The sequence below is a fragment of the Schistocerca nitens genome, chromosome 12 (genome assembly GCF_023898315.1).
Source record: "Schistocerca nitens isolate TAMUIC-IGC-003100 chromosome 12, iqSchNite1.1, whole genome shotgun sequence".
Taxonomy (NCBI): Eukaryota; Metazoa; Arthropoda; class Insecta; order Orthoptera; family Acrididae; genus Schistocerca; species Schistocerca nitens.
In genome coordinates this window covers 1050884-1070559 of record NC_064625.1, presented here as the reverse complement: position 1 = coordinate 1070559, position 19676 = coordinate 1050884, and the positions used below count along the sequence as shown (strand labels likewise).

The window sequence follows — 19676 nt, the reverse complement described above, 5'->3', positions numbered from 1 at the left end:
AGACAGGATTGGAACCTGCGTAGCAGCCGCGTAGTTCCTAACTGAAGCGCCTAGAACAGCTCGGACACCGCGGCCAGCCATGAATTATCATCAGGTATCCTATATACCAAAGAAGATAATACATGAAATGCATTTGATATTTCATGTTCATCTCCCTCGATATACAGGATACCTGATGATAGTCTGAAGACCGAAACTGCTCGTAACAGAGAAGTATTTATCATCAGCTCTTGACGGTGAACTACATATTTTAAAAACATTTACGAGCTGTGGTGCATCACCTTGAGAAACCCAGCTGCCACTCACTTTGCTACTCAGATCCAGGTGTAGAGCAACGCTGTGACTCGCAGTGCCCGCGCCACGCCGCACCCAAACGCTGTCCCCCCACCGCTTACTGGCGCACCTGCCAACCCGCCTGTGCTCTCCGCACCGTGTTTGCGAAAATAGTCATTGAAATGACGTTATAGTCGCCATAAGGTGACGAGTAGTATCGCAAATTTCTCTTTATCCAAATTATGCAACCAGAAAGCATTGTATTCCGTTTCCAGGAAGCGAGCGAAATACTCGTTGACCATCAGCCCAAATAAAAAATTGCAGTAGTTGTTGTTAAAACTCGTTCTATGATATAAAGAATTTTCCTGACACAAGGACCGCATAAGGGAATCGGTGTTTAGTTAAGACCCATAGGAAGACGTTTTTGATTCGTGCGAAGAATTCTTTGAAGTGTTAAACATTTCTCGTTCGACTCTTGAGCATTAGTCCTACGGTGACGATTCGTGTTCAACAGGCGGGCCGACTGGAAAGGAGAGTCTTTCGCTTCTCACAGGTTTGTTTCGTTCAAAGATTTGTTTCGTTAGCGTAGGAGCACCGTGGAAACTCTCAGCGAGTTGTTGTTACAGACGTCAAACAAGGACTCTGCGTCCTATGGCATGGGCTACTCCTAAACGGTAACCCTCAGACCGAGAGGCGTAGGGTAGCGAAGTACCGCCTGCATCGGCGCCCCGAGTTAAAGCGCGGGGCAGTGGGTGCTTCTTGCCATAACCTGTATTAAACTGTTCCACGCAAAGACGATGTTTGCGAAGAATAGGTGTTTCTAAGAACATGCACCGGCTGCTATTATTCACTTTCCCTATGAAAGAAATACACTGAGGCAGAATTGATGAAAAAAAATACAGCTCTGATTTTTTCTTTTAAGTTGACTTTTCCGAACTACACAAATATTACATTTAAAACCCCTGCCAATAATGGAAGTATATATCTACAACTATATTCCACAAGCTGTGATACGGTCTGTGGTGGAGGATATTATAATTTTCCTCCTTTTGCTCCCGCCATCGTCATTTCGTCAGACGGATTTGGGAAGGAAGTAACATGTTGGTTGACTCATGCTGAAACACAAGTTCCGCCCTAAAATGTCAACGCACTACAAAGGGAAACATTGTCACAATGCTGTCAAAAGAACAATTTCCTATTTGCGAAACTGTTCTAGGCTGTAAGCCCACCTCTGCGTGGCAGCAAACGCTTATGTGCGATGTTCTGCTAAGCTTTTCTCGCAACTGAACTTGCTCCAGATGGAGGTTTATGTTAGAAATTGGCTGATTCTGCACGCATCGGTGATAAATCTTTTTGACATTGTCGACTTGAACGCGCTGTTTGGAATTCTCAGAATAGCAGGATAAAGTACAGGGAGCGGAAGGGTGCTTACAACTTGCACAGGAGTCAGGCCGAGTCCAAGGGCATGAGCGGGACCCAGCAGTTGACCAGCGGGTGCGATGTGGTTAAATAATATCCCTTATGTTATTCAGTCTGTACAGTAAACAAAACGAGCAGGAAACTAAAAATGTGACTGAAGGTCACGGAGAAGAAATGAAAACTTGCCGAAGACATCGTAATTCGGTTAGAGGTGGCAAAGGAGTCGGAAGATCAGTTCAGTACAATGGATAGTGTCTCGAAATAAAGTTATAAGATGAACACAAAAGTAACTGAAGATGGCCGAAGTAGAGGGTATGTAAAATGCACACTGGCAAAAGCGAGAAAAATCACTTCTGAGAAAGAGAAATTTATTGACATGGAGTAAAAATTTAGGTGTTAGGGTGTCTTTTCTGAAGTGATATGAAGGAAAAAGCTATCTCGGTTGCCGTGTTAAATTTTTTTATTGCCTCCCAATAGTCTTTCCTTAAGGTATTTGTCTGGTGTGTCGCCACTTATGGAAGCGAGACACTGACGACAGGCAGTTCAGAGAAGAAAAAAAAAATATAAGCTTTCGGATTGTGATGATTTTGTTGACAACTGAAAGCAAGGGGAAACTACAGCCGCAATTTTTCCTGAGGACATGCAGCTTTACCGTATGGTTAAATGATGATGGCGTCCTCTTGGGTAAAATATTCCGGAGGTAAAACAGGTCCCATTGAACTCCGGGCGGGAACTACTCAGGGGGACGTCGTTATCAGGAGAAAGAAAACGGGCGTTTTACGAATCGGAGCGTGGAATGTCAGATCCCTTAATCGGGCAGGTAGGTTACAAAATTTAAAAAGGGAAATGGATAGGTTTAAGTTGGATATAGTGGGAATTAGTGAAGTTCGGTGGCAGGAGGAACAAGACTTCTGGTCAGGTGAATACACGGTTATAAATACAAAATCAAATATGGGTAATACAGGAGCAGTTTTAATAATGAATAAAAAAATGGAAGTGCGGGTATGTTACTACAAACAGCATAGTGAACGCATTATTGTGGCCAAGACAGACACGAAGCCCATGCCTACCATAGTAGTATCAGTTTATATACCAATTAGCTCCGCAGATAACGAAGAGATTGATTAAATGTATGATGAGATAAAAGAAATTATTCAGATAATGAATGGAGACGGAAATTTAATAGTCATGGGAGACTGGAATTCGATAGTAGGAAAAGGAAGAGACGGAAACGCAGTGGCTGAATATGGAATGGGGTTAAGAAATGAAAGAGGAAGCCGCCTGGTAGAATTTTGCACAGAGCATAACTTAATCATAGCTAACACTTGGTTCAAGAATCATGAAAGAAGGTTGTATACATGGAAGAGGCCTGGAGATACTGGACGGTTTCAGATAGATTATATAATGGTAAGACAGAGTTTTAGGAACCAGGTTTTAAATTTTAAGGCATTTCCAGGCGCATATGTGGACTCTGGCCACAATCTATTGGTTACCAACTATGGACTAAAACCGAAGAAATTGCAAAAAGGTGGGAATTTAAGGAGATGGGACTTGGATAAACTCACTAAACCAGAAATTGTTCATAGTTTCAGGTAGAGCATAAGGGAACAATTGACAGGAATGGCGGAAAGAAATACAGCAGAACAAGAATGGGTAGCTTTGAGAGATGAAATAGTGAAGAGGATCAAGTAGGTAAACGGACGAGGGCTAGTAGAAATCCTTGTGTAACGGACGATATATTGAATTTAATTGATGAAAGGAGAAAATATAAAAAAGCAGTAAATGAAGCAGGCAAAAAGGAATACAAACGTCTCAAAAATGAGATCGACAGAAAGTGCAAAATGGCTAAGCAGGGATGGCTAGAGGACAAATGTAAGGATGTAGAGGCTTACCTCACTAGGGGTAAGATAGATACTGCCTACAGGAAAATTAAAGAGACCTTTGGAGAGAAGAGAACCACTTGTATGAATATCTAGAGCTCAGATGGAAACCCAGTTCTAAGCAAAAAAGGGAAAACAGAAAGGTACAAGGAGTATACAGAGGGTCTATACAAGGGCGAGGTACTTGGGGGCAATATTATGGAAGTGGAAGAGGATGTAGATGAAGATGAAATGGGAGATATGATACTGCGTGAAGAGTTTGACAGAGCACTGAAAGACCTAAGTCGAAACAAGGCCCCGGGAGTAGACAACATTCCATTAGAACTACTGACAGCCTTGGGAGAGTCAGCCCTGACAAAATTCTACCATCTGGTGAGCAAGATGTATGAGACAGGCGAAATACCTTCAGATTTCAAGAAGTTATATAATAATTCCAATCCCAAAGAAAGCAGGTTTTGACAGATGTGAAAATTACAGAATTATCAGTTTTTTAAGTCACAGCTACAAAATACTAACGCGAATTCTTTACAGACGGATGGAAAAACTGGTAGACATCGACCTCGGGGAAGATCAGTTTGGATTCCGTAGAAATATTGGAACACGTGAGGCAATACTGACCCTACGACTTATCTTAGAAGAAAGATTAAGAAAAGGCATTTGTAGACTTAGAGAAAGCTTTTGACAATGTTGACTGGAATACTCTCCTTCAAATTCTGAAGGTGGCAGGGGTCAAATACAGGGAGCAAAAGGCTATTTACAATTTGTACAGAAACCAGACGGTAGTTATGAGAGTCGAGGGGCATGAAAGGAAACCAGTGGTTTGGAAGGGAGTGAGACAGGGTTGTAGCCTCTCCCCGATGTTACTCAATCTGTATATTGAGTAAGCAGTGAAGGAAACAAAAGAAAAATTCGGATTGGGAATTAAAATCCATGGAGAAGAAATAAAAACTTCGAGTTTCGCCAATGACATTGTAATTTTGTCAGCGACAGCAAAGGACCTGGAAGAGCAGTTGAACGGAATGGACAGTGTCTTGAAGGGAGGATATAAGATGAACATCAACAAAAGCAAAACGAGGATAATGGAATGTCGTCGAATTAAGTCGGGTGATGCTGAGGTAATCAGATTAGGAAATGAGACACTTAAAGTAGTAGATGAGTTTTGCTATTTGGGGAGCAAAATAACTGATGATGGTCAAAGTAGAGAGGATATAAAATGTAGACTGGCTATGGCAAGGAAAGCGTTTCTGAAGAACAGAAATTTGTTTACATCGAGTATAGTAGATGTGTCAGGAAGTCGTTCCTGAAAGTATTTGTGTTGGGTGTAGCCATGTACGGAAGTGAATGGCTGGCTCTGAGCACTATGGGACTCAACTGCTGTGGTCATAAGTCCCCTAGAACTCAGAACTACTTAAACCTAACTAACCTAAGGACAGCACACAACACCCAGCCATCACGAGGCAGAGAAAATCCCTGACCCCGCCGGGAATCGAACCCGGGAACCCGGGCGTGGGAAGCGAGAACGCTACCGCACGACCACGAGATGTGGGCACGGAAGTGAAACATGGACGATAAATAGTTTGCACAAGAAGAGAATAGAAGCTTTCGAAATGTGGTGCTACAGAAGAATGCTGAAGATTAGATGGGTAGATCACATAATTAATGAGGAGGTATCGAATAGGATTGGGGAGAAGAGGAGTTTGTGGCACAACTTGACTAGAAGAAGGGATCGGTTGGTAGGACATGTTCTGAGGCATCAAGGGATCACCAATTTAGTGCTAGAGGGCAGCGTGGAGGGTAAAAATCGTAGAGGGAGACCAAGAGATAAATACACTAAGCAGATTCAGAAGGATGTAGGATGCAGTAGGTACTGGGAGATGAAGCAGCTTGCACAGGATAGAGTAGCATGGAGAGCTGCATCAAACTAGTCTTCGGACTGAATACCACAACAACAACAACGGTTGACAACTGAAGATTAGATAGATGGATCGGACAATCGGCAACACTTACCGTCTTGTATCCGTTACTAGAAAAGACACTTGTGACACAACTTGTCTAAAAGAAGTTATCGGTTGATAGGGACAAATCCTACGACAACGAGGAATTGTTAATGGAAAGAAGCGTGGGAAATGGAAATTGGATGACGGGGCCGAGGAAGCAGGTCGAGATGGATGCAGGCTGCATTAGCTGTGCACAGGCGGTGAGACTCGCACAGTGCTGCGTCGTACGGCCAATCTGCGGACTGAACACCGCCACACCAACAACACTAAAAGCCATCTCACGTTCTGTTTGACCGTATCAGCGCTTTGTAAGTCGTTGTAGATACGGACTGGTACCTCTGCGAAGTTTGCTCGTGCAGGTGGAGCACTGCGTCCTTTACTCGAAAACACACTGAAATACCGCGCGAGTCCTAGTAGTTTGAGTGTGAGGCCCACTGCAGGGGTGACGCAAGCCCAAGAAGCCCAAGATTCCTCGAGCGATGAGTTGGAAACGGGATGTTCAATAGTGCGGAGAATTATCCTGTTCCCGCACGGAGAACTCATTGTCTGTCCACAGCTGCAGCGTTACACAGTTTTCCAGCTTCTCGTGTTACTGTATGTTCTGCCAAGTGCATAAAGGGGCCGATAAGTGTAACAGAGAGATCGTAAAGGTATCGATAAGTGTAACAGAGAGACGCCACGAAACGCACCAACTTTCAATGAGTAAAGGAAGGGCTGTGCGATAAAGCAGAGACTGTCGGCGTCTCGATATCGATCTTAAGCGAGGCTGCACTCAGATTGGAGAGAATACGGTTCGAATCCCATCCAGGTACACATATTTAGATTTTCCATTATCTTGACAAATCGTTTAAGTCCTACGTCGTACAAATGTCGATATCATTCTTATAACACGCTTCGTATTATAAAAATGCTATCCCTGCTGTTTCAGTTCCCCAAGAAACTGACTCCGTAACGCGTTACCGATTGGAAATGTGCAAAGCAGTTCGTTGCTTTTTAAATCACCTACAGCAGTAATCTCGCGTAATGCAAACGTAGCTGAACCGAGCCACTTCATTAATTTTTGGCAGTAGGTTTTCCAGTTGAGGTTGTCACTTTCCACTTGTCTTTCATAGTTGAAGAAACTTATTTTTATAGCTTGTGGTATTCCGTGAGAAACGTGCAGATGATTCACAGCGAGTCTCGTTTCTCGCGGAAGAGAGTGTGGGAGGTGACGACCCGTGCCTAAGGATCGCGTCGAGTGGGTGGGGCGGCGGAATTCCGCGCGGCCTCGCGGCACCCCGCCGCGCCGCAGAGCAGAGCAGCTCTCGCGGCCAGGAATAGCGGCCGCCTTATAAGCCTCGCCGCTATTCCCGGCGCGACGCCGTGACGCAGGCGGCGCTGCCGACACCGACGTCGACGCGCCACGGCCAGGCCCGTCCCGGCGCGCCGCTTCTACTGTTACAGCAGCGCCGGCGCCAGCGAGGCCGCCTCGCCTCGCCCCCAATTTCAGCACGCGCTTTCCTTAAGCGGAGGCAGCTGACGTTGACGATAGTGATGGAAAAAACCGACCGGTTAAAATCGCCGCCGCTATTTTAGTTCCGAATAACCGGCATTTTTCGGTATTTTTTGGTCTCGGTTATAACAAGTGTGTTTTTTTTTTTATCTTTCCTTGATAACCGGGTAAAACACCGAAATACCAATTAGGCATAGCAAGAGCGCTAAAATTTTTCGTTTTTTTCATTTTTTAAAAAGGGTAATTTTTATTCGTAAAACACATTTGTTTGAAAAATTGCGGTATTATAGTAAATGCGAAAAGCGACCAGTGCTATTTTAATAACAATTCCGACAGAAACGAGGGACAGACACATGGTATCACTGGTAAGCCATTACTGAGACAGAATTGTCCCTGTTGCTGTGTCCTGACTTAAGGTACGCGTGGACGTCCAGTGTGCGAGACTTGTCCCCACCGGGTCTGTACTGCAGTTTCTCGTTGTCGTCGCCGGACACGTTGTATTGCAGAATGACAGCGACTCTAAACTGGAAACACTTTTACGAAGTGACGTTGCGATGAAAGATTTGTCTGCCATTTCTATCGAGTAATAAAAGAGCAAGTAAATTATAGCGAGAGCAATAAATTGAAAACCTAGCAATTCATTAACTGATGTGCTGCCTGTGTCTACATAATGTGCATCTATCTTTTTGTAGTCCTCGAAAACGGGCAAGTTAACACGAAAAACAGTTCTTCGATCTTAGTTTTCACCCTTTATCACTGACTATTCGTAATGTCCAAATAGACGTATTATCCCCGATTACAACATGATTTTTGAGCAAAAGTTCACACATTAGAATCGGTAGTATTCAACCACTTACCACTTTTAGAGAAAAGCAGCGAAACTTGAACGGACTACGTTTCATTAGCTTATGTAATTTAATATTTAGTTTCTTTATATCTTGAAACTAAAATTTGTCAATCATTTTTCAAATTTCTACGTGTATTACATGAACTAACAGGAATAAAAACCCGAAAATCGGTTATTTCAAAAACCGGTTGTTTCGAGCTGTTAAATTCGGCTAAACTGGCGTTGAAAAAGACCGGTATAGCGGGAAACCGGTTGTTTCAGCGATAACCGCCATTCCTAGTTGACGTGGACGAGGAATCCAGCCACATGAGGCACCGCCCGCGTCACACGGAACGTGCTGGTTAACGTGATTTGCGACTGAGCGCTTTGCAGCGGCACGCGAACCACACAGGTTGTTTATGAAAATGGACGCGCATAAAGTCCTACGTTAGCTCCTTTAAAACGCAATTTCCTCCCTTCTCCAATTACAAGGGGCGCTCGATAAACAATGCAACAATTCTTTCTGAAGGCAGGTTCCAGTACACCACATTATTCCCCACTCTTTTGGCTAAAAAGCCCTATTTTGCAACATCACTTAATGCGACAACCATACGCCACCCTAATGGGAGGATCCGTGTGCTCTCTACTGCTCGAGTCGGAGCCAACGTCTTGGTGCTTCCCATCATCCACGTACTCCTTCCGGCAGGGCGCATCCTTCATTGGGTCAAATAGATGGAAGTCGGAAGATGCGAGATCCGGGATGTAGCGTGAACGAGGAAGAACAATCCAATGATATTCTGTAAGCTCCTCTCGGATGCGCAGACTTGTATGAGGCCTTAGGTTGTCATGGAAGAGGAGAAGTTGAGCAGTGAGGTATTTGTAATCCGTGGATCACCTCGAATGAGAATGTCCGCACGTTCCAACATTGTATGTGCGGCCGGCTGGTACGCGGGCGATCGGAGAGGTTTGCAGGACCTTGTTGCGATGACGACAGATACCTCGCTCAACGACTCATCGTGCTGTTGTCCACCACCAGGTCTCCGTAGACATTCTGCAAGCGTCTATGAATATCTGCGACGCTATGATTTTCCGCCAAAATAAAATCAAGAACACACCTCCGTTACAGATGCCATTTTGAAGGCTATTTATAGCGCTGCCACACATCGGAGCTTTATGAAACTATAGGGCTTGAAGCGGGAATATTCCACGATGTCGCACAACAAATTCCGCATTTTTTCAACGAGAATTGGGCGAGAACAAAGAAGTGTTGCATTACTTACTTAACACCTCTCCTAGTAGTCATGTTTTTCTGTCTGTAGTATACATAAACAAAATCGAGTGAGGTGGCGCAGTGGTTAGCACACTGGAATCGCATTCGGGAGGATGACGGTTCAAACCCGGCTATCCAGACTTAGGTTTTCCGTGATTTCCCTAAGTCGCTCTAGACAAATTCCGGGATGGTCCCTTTGAAAGGGCACGGCCGATTTCCTTCCCCATCCTTGACATCATCCGAGCTTGTGCTAATGACCGCGATATGGACGGGACGTTAAACCCAATCTTCCTTCCTTTATAAATAAAAAAAAATTTGGTACCCATGAGCATATCATAAGGCAAAAATGTTCCATTTACAGCCAGTAAAGACATCAGTTTATAAAAGTGCACAAAACCGAACAAATTCTCTCCTGAGAAAGGATGTACTTATATTTACACAACATCGAATATTAAAGAAAGTATTTATATTAAGTTAATAAGGAAGTCCTACAATCTTTTAGAAAACACGAAGGTGACTAAAAACTTTTTGGATACAGCAAAACATGAATCACCGTGGTAGCTTGTCAGCTCTACCCACTACGCTATACGGAACTTGTTTTGTATGGCCCCTCTATTTATATTACGAACTCGTGCAGACTTTAGTCGCCAGTATCTTATTAACTGACATTTAATTATGAAACAAATCCTACTTTGAACAACGCGTTTTTTTTATGAATCTTCAGTGCACTGTTGCTTCAAAATGACACACTTCTGTAACACGCAATTTATAGTAGGAAAATTCTTTAACTACCAATACGACATTTCCCGTGATTTCATTACAGCAAATCGTAGCCATAACGACGCATTTTCGGGTGATCCTCAATGTGCTCGTACTTTGGAATGGCATAGGCCTATATTCATAAGTAGGGGCTTCAAATTGAAAAGACTGAATCCACTATGGCGTCTCCCAAGTTCTGCCTATGAGGCAGAGAGCATTCTTTGATCTAACGTTCCCAAAATACAGCAGGATTGCACGTGTGGCAATGGCTGCTCAATGCGAAATATCAGGAAGTAACGTCACGAAAATATTACAGCTTGACGTCAACGTCAGCCAACTCGTCCTGCGTGAAGAAGGCCTACCGGTAAGGCAGCTGTGACAGTGGGTTCCACCAGCTACCGACATCGACCGAAGACGACCGATCTTTTCAAATCAATGCGCCAGTACGCACGCATTCTCAGTGCACCATATCTTCTCATCCCCAACACACAGACTTCAGGCCGTGGTTGACGGAATTTTAGTCTGTTTTCTTTAGTCGAATCGTGCCACGTTCCCACGCGCAAAACTTGGATTGTGAGGAATTTTTAAGTTTAGTACACGAAAGGAGAAGTTTGTGACATCCTGAGGATGAGAAGTACAGTAAGTGGAATATGACTCGGAATCTGTGGTCTGAAATCTCTACTTTATTGGGAACCAGAAGTTTCGAACAACTTAAAAATTTAATAATAATCAATTGTACGTTGTCTTACATTACCTTAGGTATGTTCTAATGGTGTCTAGACGTTTCAGCTTCATGTCTGCACTTACGGCATCATGTTATCTGCAATACAGGTAAAATCTGTATCGGAAATTTTAGACCTAGATTATAAGCTCAAAAAATTGTGTGTTCGAATCAGTTTTGATGCTTAAGTCTTCAGAGTATTTTATTCTTAGATTTATGTTTGTCTTTCACACGTATGCTGAATGACAGTCTTAGATTTATGTTTGTCTTTCACACGTATGCTGAATGACAGTCATTGAAGGTTAATTGACATATTCTGTTTTGCTGAATTTATTTGAAGCTGTCCAGAATGCAGTCACTCTTTTCAACGCCACCAAGAATCGTCTCGAACATGTAACAGAACGTTTCTCTCTTCATCTCATATAAGCGTAACGCTTCTCTGGTCATTCCAGTAACTGAGGAAAGAGTGTACGGTACACGGCAGTTCTTTTCGAGGCGGAAGTAGCCCATTTCCATTCATTCGGCGTTGTTTTAATAGCAAAAGCCACAATACAGCACTCGTCTCCGAGCACAGAGGTGTCGTGGTATCCACTCCGCCCAAGGAAGTTAGAACAGATTCTAACCTCCTTGACAGAGTAGACTGACGAACAAGATGGGAAGCACTGTGACCTATCGGCCGACGCGTCTGGCGACCATTGTCAGTGCTGGAGTGACATCCTTTGTACCAATTAGAAAACAATGGTCGTCCAACTCTCGCTTTTCTTAAATGACATGCTGAAAGTCGCGTATCTCGACGCAGTATCTGTTTTTTTTTTTTTTTTTTTTCGAAAAGTATTTTACACGGTACCACACCAATTACCGAAACTACTGTCGTATTGGGTATTAAATTTCTTTCCATTAGAATTCGCAACATCAGAAATAGCCTTTGTGCGTTTAGTATCTGCCTGTATCACTATTATTATTATTATTATTATTATTATTATTATAGGGGTAGCAGTAGAAGTACTAGTACTGCTAGTATTAACTGTATTAGTTCTTAGGCAGTGCTATTTATTCACATTCTTTCCACATACGCTAAAATATTTTAATTATATTAGCGCTATTTTATTACTATCTACTGTATTAAAGTTATCTTATTTCTTAGGTAACTACGATCTAAAAGAGGATAGTATGTGTGAAACCATGTTCCAGTGTAAGAGATGGACTGAACACCCTAATCTGATAAGCTTAAATGAATAAATAAGTAAATATTTTCCTATCTTCTTAATAAATAAATTGTTAATTTTAAGTTTTTCAGTTCCCTAATTAATTTTAAGGTTACAAGTATTTAAAGTTGCAAGTTAAACAAGAAGCAGCCAAATACGCTTCATTATCTACATATGGACAAAATTGTGAAAATACGACCTGTCTTAATAGCTAGGTTGCAGGTTATTTGTAATAAGGCCAGGCGCGACATTCGGGGTAGTGAGCGCGCATCGCGCTGTTCCGTGTTGCAGGGGCGAACTTCGCCTTCTCCGTCTACGACTTCGACGGAAGCGGCACCATCGACGCCATCTACCTGGGCGACCTCCTGCGCGCCCTCAACCTCAACCCCACCCTGGCCATCGTCGAGAAGATGGGCGGCACCAAGAAGAAGAGTAAGTAACCAAAAGTCTTCAAACTAAAGCACATCTCAAACGCCTGTCATCGCGGGCGCTGATGACCTCGCCACTAATTATCAAGATCACCACCACCACCTATTTTGCTGATTGGCCTGGCTGTGGGCGTGACAGAAACGGTAAGGCAGTGCAGATGTATGAGGGGCAGTCGCGAGCAGATTCAGGTTGCGCTGCACTGCCGTGACGAATCGTCCCATTAAACCTTCCATTTCCTGGTATAGAGACACTTATTTCTTGTTTTTCACTCCTACAAAAAGTGTTCGAGAATTTACAATGGTGCAAGATGTTCGAAATTCTTAGGAAAATAGCCATAAGCTATGACCGGGTGATTATAATTGAAGTGCATATACTCACGTAACTCCAGTGTGGGCTGTAATTATCGTAGATGTGCAGATGCATTAATGTGAAACTGATTTACACTAGAGAAAATTCAGTACCAGGTGCACATCTGGCGCCGTGCGGTATCTCGTCCACATCTCCGGTGCTCACATTGAACAAATTGTGTATGCAGTGGTTAAGAATACAATCAACATTATGCTTTTTTCACTTGTTTGACCTTTTCTACCCACGCCCCGATCCTAATCCATTACATAAGGAAACATTTCTTTTTTGCACACTCAGCGCCAGATTTCTACATGGTGGTCAAAACTGGAAGTAATTTTTTTCCAGCGTAAATCGGTTCCGCATTAATGCATTAGAATATCTACTAAGTTTCGCTGCCATACGATAATTACCCCCCCACACTGGAGCTCTGTGAGTAGTTGCGCTTTAATTATAAACACCGGTACAATGTATACAAGAACCAAGAGAGAAGAATAAGAATGGAGGGCCAAGAAATAAGTACTCTGGTTAGAAATGGTACAGGTCAGGGACGCAGTCTTTCACTCCAACTGTTCAAAGCATACATTATAACAATAGCTCCGCTAACAGTTAATTAGTTCAAAATTATCACGTCGCGCACTCACAGTATATCTCGTATTTGTAATCCAACGACGATCTCGCTCTGGCTTTGGCTCGTAATTAAAAATGTTTTCTAGGTGACATGTCTGTCGCTGTTGGTGCGAAAGGCACTCGGATGTTAATGACGCCGACTTGAAGAACTTACGAAGACAATCTTTCAGGATTAATTTAATGATTTATGTTTTTCACTGCAATGTGCTTCATACTTTTTTAAACAATGGCCACTTGAAAATAATTCTTGACACTCACTTTTCACAAAAATTCACATTTATTAAACTTTTTATACTTTCGCAAGTTCAAAACATTACTTCATCATACAATTTCGCAGCCGTTACTGCTCTTAATAAAACTCACAATTTTTATTGCCCACAACTCAGACTCATCTGTTCATTTCCAACACAAAGTCAAGACTTCATATTCAACAGAAAAACTTGACTACCCTGTACGCTTCCGCGCCAAAAAAGTCCCAAACCAGCATCAAAGCTAACATTAAGTACAAAGATATTCACACTAGATATTATATCGATTTCAATATCTCAAAATATCGACGTACACACATATAAAAATGAAACCAAATTTGAATAGAGTAAAAAATATGAGACATTACGCGCAGAAAAATATTCATTAATCTACGGTATCGAAAAATAGGGTTAGCGGGTGGTAATGGTTACGCAAATAAAGAACTAATTACAACATCGAAGAAACAATTATGGAAATAAAAGAAAGACTGAGAAGTGGTATTAAAATTCGAGGTGCAAGGATACCAATGGTACGATTCGACTATGTCATTGCTATCCTCAGTGAAAGTGAAGAAGAATGGCAGGATCTGTTAAGTGGAATGAAGTCTAACGACCAGACACTTGATTTAGAGCAAACCAAACAGAGGCGAAAGTAATGAGGAATAGCATAAAATGAGATAACCGATAAACACAAACAACTTGGGGATCGCGAACTAGATGAATTCAAAAAATTATGCTACGTTGGAAGCAAAAAAAGACGTGACGGAAGAAGCAAGGAGGGTATAAGAAGCAGGGTATAACAGGCAAAGACACCGTTTCTTGCCAAATAAAGTTTCATTGTAGCCTATCGAACATTCGAGGAACGAATTTCTGAGAATGTACGTTTAGATCACATAGTTGTATGAAAGTGAGTCTTGGACTCTGGGAAACACGAAAAAAGACGAGTCGAAGCGTTTGAGATTTGGTTGACAATGTGGGCTGATACGATAAGAAGTGAGGAGCTCGTCCGCAGAATCGGCGAAGAAATGCGTATGTGGACAACATAGACAAGGAGAAGAGGTCAGAATGAAGGAAAGGTGTTATACCATAACGGAATAAGTTCCACGTAACTAGAGGGAGCTGTGGGGGGTGAAAACAGCGGCTGGAAATGAACCTGCTAGTCTGAGATGGGATGAGATTCTTGGCATAGGAGGGGAAGCTGTGGCGGGCTGCATCAGACCAGTCAGAGACGCCGTCCTTAGGAGCATCTCTCGTTATGCCAAGTCAGCCAATACAGAGAAACTGTGACGAGTGGTTTGGTACGGCTTTGCGCTGGTCGGCAATGGAAAGCTAATCGCGATGTTGTTGGAAGCCATGAGATTTTAAGGTGTGTGTTGTTCTGTGCTGTGGGCTAAGAAGGAACTGAAAACTCGAAATGGAAAAATACTGAAAGTTCCAAAAATGGATGTTTTAGTTTTTTCCCCTGTAGAACGACACACCTTTCACTGATCTATAAATTGAGTTTTAGGAAAGAAAGAGACCTACTGGCCATGCCTGATTTTCTTGAAGCGAAATACAGGGATTTTTATTTCTCATTGTGTCATTATTCAGTACTGCATTCTGTGTTACTGTTCAAAAATAAGCGAGGTGATGCTGTAACCTCGCTTGGAAATGAAGCATGGCACGTACATCTTTACCTAAATTTTCATTTATATACTTTCGTTATTATAAACTGTTCGCCTACATAGATGAGTGGTCAGCAGGCGAGAGGCCCGGATTGCGGAAGAATACCAGGCGAGAGGCCCGGATTCGTCTCCTGGCCGGGTCGGAGTTCTTCTCCGCTCGAGGACAGGGTGTTGTGTTGTCATGATCGTTTCATCCTCATCGACACCCAAGTCAGCGAGGACTTGCACCAGGTGACCGTTCTACCTAACGGGAGGTCCTTGCCCCCCCCCCCCCCCCCCCCACACACACACATTTCAATCCTGAACTTGTTAAACTTTTACAGCACTTGTTCTGTCAGACGTTACAAATGATAGTTTCATATCATAATTTGCGTTCCTTCGAATAAATTGGTTTGTAATGTGACTCTATAACGGCTCTTCCCTGTTTTCTTACATTTTGACATTTCGCACATTCAAAGTTTTCCAACTCCGGTCTAGTTACTGAAATGCCTAGCTTCTGCCTCAGCATAAAGTCGCGATCCCAATATACGAGTAAACGGGCTAAGCGTCGAGACGGATTGTAAAATAAGTGTCAAAGTGTGAAGAACTAAGTTTCTCCTTCGAATGCGAAAATATTTTGTCGAAACCGACGTACGCAGGGGAGAAACGGTCGTCACCATCATCATAAAATAAGGGAAAATCAGAATTCGCACGGAAAGATATAGGTGTTCGTTTCTTCTGCGCGCTGTTCGAGATGGAATAATAGAGAATTATTGTGAAGGTGGTTCGATGAACCCTCTGCCAGGCACTGAAGGTGATTTGCAGAGTATCCGTGTAGGTGTAGATGTTTTCCCTGGGTGTCAGTTACCCCTAGTTAGGTCATTGCATCGAGACTCGAGCATTAGCACGTGATGCAAAGCAGTGGGAGTCATACACACTCTGTGAGACGAATTGATGTACAAAGCCGGAGGCTTCCAGCAACGGCAATCCCAGCTCTAGCGTCTCTCGTATCGTTCATTGTTTCGCTAGTTAGTTATTCATTCGCCAGTCGAGCTGGAACATAATCGGGGCTTGCAAGGACACTTTAACAGATGTTGCAAATTTACCGACGCTTAACTGAAGCAAAGAACAAGAGCTAACAATCATGCTCGAAGCAAGAAAAAAAAAATTCCTCGTTCACATATTATAATCAAGTTTATAATTATTTTCCTGATATGGATTTTTGGGAGAGATTGATGGGAAGATCCCACTATTGTCTTTAGAAGTCTCCAGATAAGTGATTCCATTCGCGACAATTTATAGGTATGAAAGTGAAGAAAGTGTGTTAGAAGTAATCAGTAACGGCCGTCTCATTGGCTCAATATTTCTCGACTTAATGAAATAGAAAGGGAGAGGTGTGAGTTTATTTGTTTTAATACTGACTAAATAGAATGTGCGTCTGAAAAGTTTGGTTACTGGCCTCAGATACAGGAAACAAGGGTTACAAACAAAATACCTTTACTGGCTTTCTGCGTCATCACCCTTTAGCTACATCACACTTCTGACATCGGTTATATAGCTGATAGAATTTGTCAGCAAACGCTTCTTGTGGAATCGCTCGAAGCACCGTGTTGTTGGATATGCGCGTCGTTACAGCAACAGATCTCGTGCTACCAGTACGATCTGGAGGAAAAGGGACATTCGGTGTCGTGGTGTCCGCCGTCTCTCTCGAGTGGTAATTCGTGATGGCTCGAGCCCTTGCTGTCAAAAAGACGCCCGTCATCGACTTATTCTTGGGTTTTGTCAGCCGGCAGACGACGAACACCGCTGTGGCAAGGTCTCCGGATCGTATCGGTAGCGCCAGCTTTCGTCTCCCGTAATTATCCGAGCTTGCAATGACGTGGGGCCGAGGTGCATCGGGCGATGCCACAAAGGAGCGTTCGCTGACAGTTCAGATTCCAGCAACTTTACAGACGATGTCTTAAGTGTTTTGTAGCAACACTCATCACTTTGAACACCAGTACAGGTACTTTCTTTGTAACTTCTGAGACCATTCCGCACACTTTTCAGACACATCTTGTATTACTTATCTTCTTGTAATTTTAAAAACATGAGTGTCAATTTTTTCCACTCTAAAGTGTAGCTATGTGTTGAACTTCGTTAGGCGTTTCTCGTTCTGGGGTACTGGTTATCAGAAAGGTTGGGAACCACTGCACCGCTATCTCCATAACCATAAACTGAAACCATTCTTTTTTTCTGAACACTCCTCCGGAAGAGTGTAAGGAGCATAACGTGTTTGGCCTACAAAGTACCCAGTACATAAATGTCGAAACAGAAGCACAACGTGCTTGTCATGCTCTCTGTGCGGTGATCGGCAAGCTCTATTGGAAGTTGATTCCGATCCTGGGAACAGATATTCGACTATCTGAAGGAGTTCTTGAGGTCAACTGACAGCGCACTTGGTCTTCCCAGTGCACGAAATCAGAATAAAAACACTCGCCGCGTCAAACAAGAATAAGAATTCTACGACATAGGTTGTCTTGGTCACGAAGGTGGACGCACAGCTTGAGGCGGACTCGCAGCTTGTTGGCACTTCTCACATCAACATATCATTCCTAGAGGTGAAACAGGAATTAAATGGTAAAAACGCCAGCATCGACTAACATTAGTCACTTTCTCGCCAAACTACACTGTTTAGTATTCTGCACTTACAGAAACCTATAGAAACTCTATTCTGTGTGGCCATTGATAATGTTGTAATAATCGAGTGTTTCCTTCACGAAGTAGTCTCTTACTCTGTGCATCATGCAACACAGAAGTCTCGCTCTCTCATACGTTTATCACTCAAGTGGATATCGCTTTCAGCTTTTATAGGCGCTACCTAGAAAGCGCAAACGGGATGTCCTACTGCTCTCTATAGAAACAATGTGTGAATAATAATTATGCTTACTCCATCTATGCACCAATAGTGCTTTCTTGTAAAGTGTTTAAATATTATGTTACAGTACATAACATAGCTTCATACAGTATCGCAAAACAGTCCTTCAAAGTAGTGTGTTCAGTTAACGATTTAACAATTGTAAATTGTAAAGGACGAGGTGTACAGGGAACCTGATCCTAATTTAAAATTTAACCTATTTTATGATACTTTTGTGAGTATATTTGGAAACAGTTTCCCTAAGAAAACAGTTAAACGTAATTGTAAGAAACTGTAGTTTACTAAAGGGATAGTTCAATCTTGGGTCCCCTATTCTTCTTAATACATATTAATGACTTGCCACTCCATATTCATGAAGATGCAATGCTAATTCTTTTTGCTGATGATACAAGTATAGTAATCATACCCAACAAATAAGAATTAGCTGAGGAAATTGTAAATAATTCTCTACAAATGGAGTCTCACAAAATTTTGAGAAGACACAGTATATACAGTTCTATACAGTAAATGGTATAACACCATTGATAACTACATACTTTGAACAGAAATCTGTTGCTAAGACAGAGTATTCAAAATTTCTGGGTGTGTGCATTGATGAGAAATTGAAGTGTAAGAAACTCATTGATATTCTGCTGAAACATTTCAGTTCAGTTACTTATGCTGTTACAGTTATTGCAAATTTTGGTAATAAACATGTCAGTAAATTAGCCTACTATACCTATTTTCATTCACTGCTTTCATATGGCATCATATTTAGGGTTAATTCATTTGCAAAAGCGCGAAATCAGAATAATAGCTGGAGCCCACCAAAGATTACCTTACAGACATTTATTTAAGCAATTAGGGATATTCACAATACCTTCACAATACATATATTCATGTATGAAATTTGTTGTTAATAGCCCATCCCAGTTCAAAAATAATAGCAAAGTGCATAGCTGCAACACTAGAAGAAAGGATGATCTTTACTATTCTGGGCTAAATTTGACTTTGGCACAGAAAGCGGTGAATTATGCTACCACAAAACTCTTTGATCAATTACCAAATAGCATTAAAAGTCTGACAGATAGCCAATCAGCATTTAAGAACAAATTAAAAGGGTTTCTGGATGACAACACCTTCTACTGAAAGATGAATTTTGAGATATAAAGTATTTCTTTCTAGAAAAATTAATAAGAATGTGTATAGAAACCTAATGGTAAATTGACACGTTCCACATCATTACGAAACGTCTTATTCATGATCTATGGAACAAGTATTATTATACAGGGTGTACATCAAGTCCGGGAACACTTTCAATTATTTATTGCACAAGAACCAAACATTGTACAGATATCATACATATGTCATTTTGAGGAGAAACCCTCAAACTTTTTTTTCCATGTATACCGCCACTGCCTAGTTTGGTAATTTGTCGTTAGCCTGCGCTAGACGTAAACGTGGCGTGCGGCAGAAGGGAAAGGCTGTTTCATGAAATGGCGTCCCCGATCACTAGATCTCACTGTGTGTGACTTTTTTCTGTGGGGACACATTAAAGATCAGAGCTCCGGGAGAGAATACGGGAAGCGACTGCCACAGTCGACGATGCCACGCTGGGACGGGTATGGCAAGAATTCGATTAC

At 42.3% G+C, this 19676-nt stretch overlaps 1 protein-coding gene across 2 annotated transcripts in view; it reads left to right on the top strand.

Annotated features, from left to right (window-relative positions):
• Positions 1–19676, top strand: part of LOC126215336 (myosin light chain 1) — a 67509-nt gene that overhangs the window by 32777 nt on the left and 15056 nt on the right. For both annotated transcript variants that reach the window (XR_007542123.1, XM_049942018.1), the window contains exon 3: positions 12134–12274. Coding sequence is in view for 1 of the 2 variants with exons in the window: in XM_049942018.1 (XP_049797975.1) it covers positions 12134–12274 (141 nt within the window). In the remaining variant the exon portion in view is untranslated. The remainder of the gene's footprint in view (positions 1–12133; positions 12275–19676) is intronic.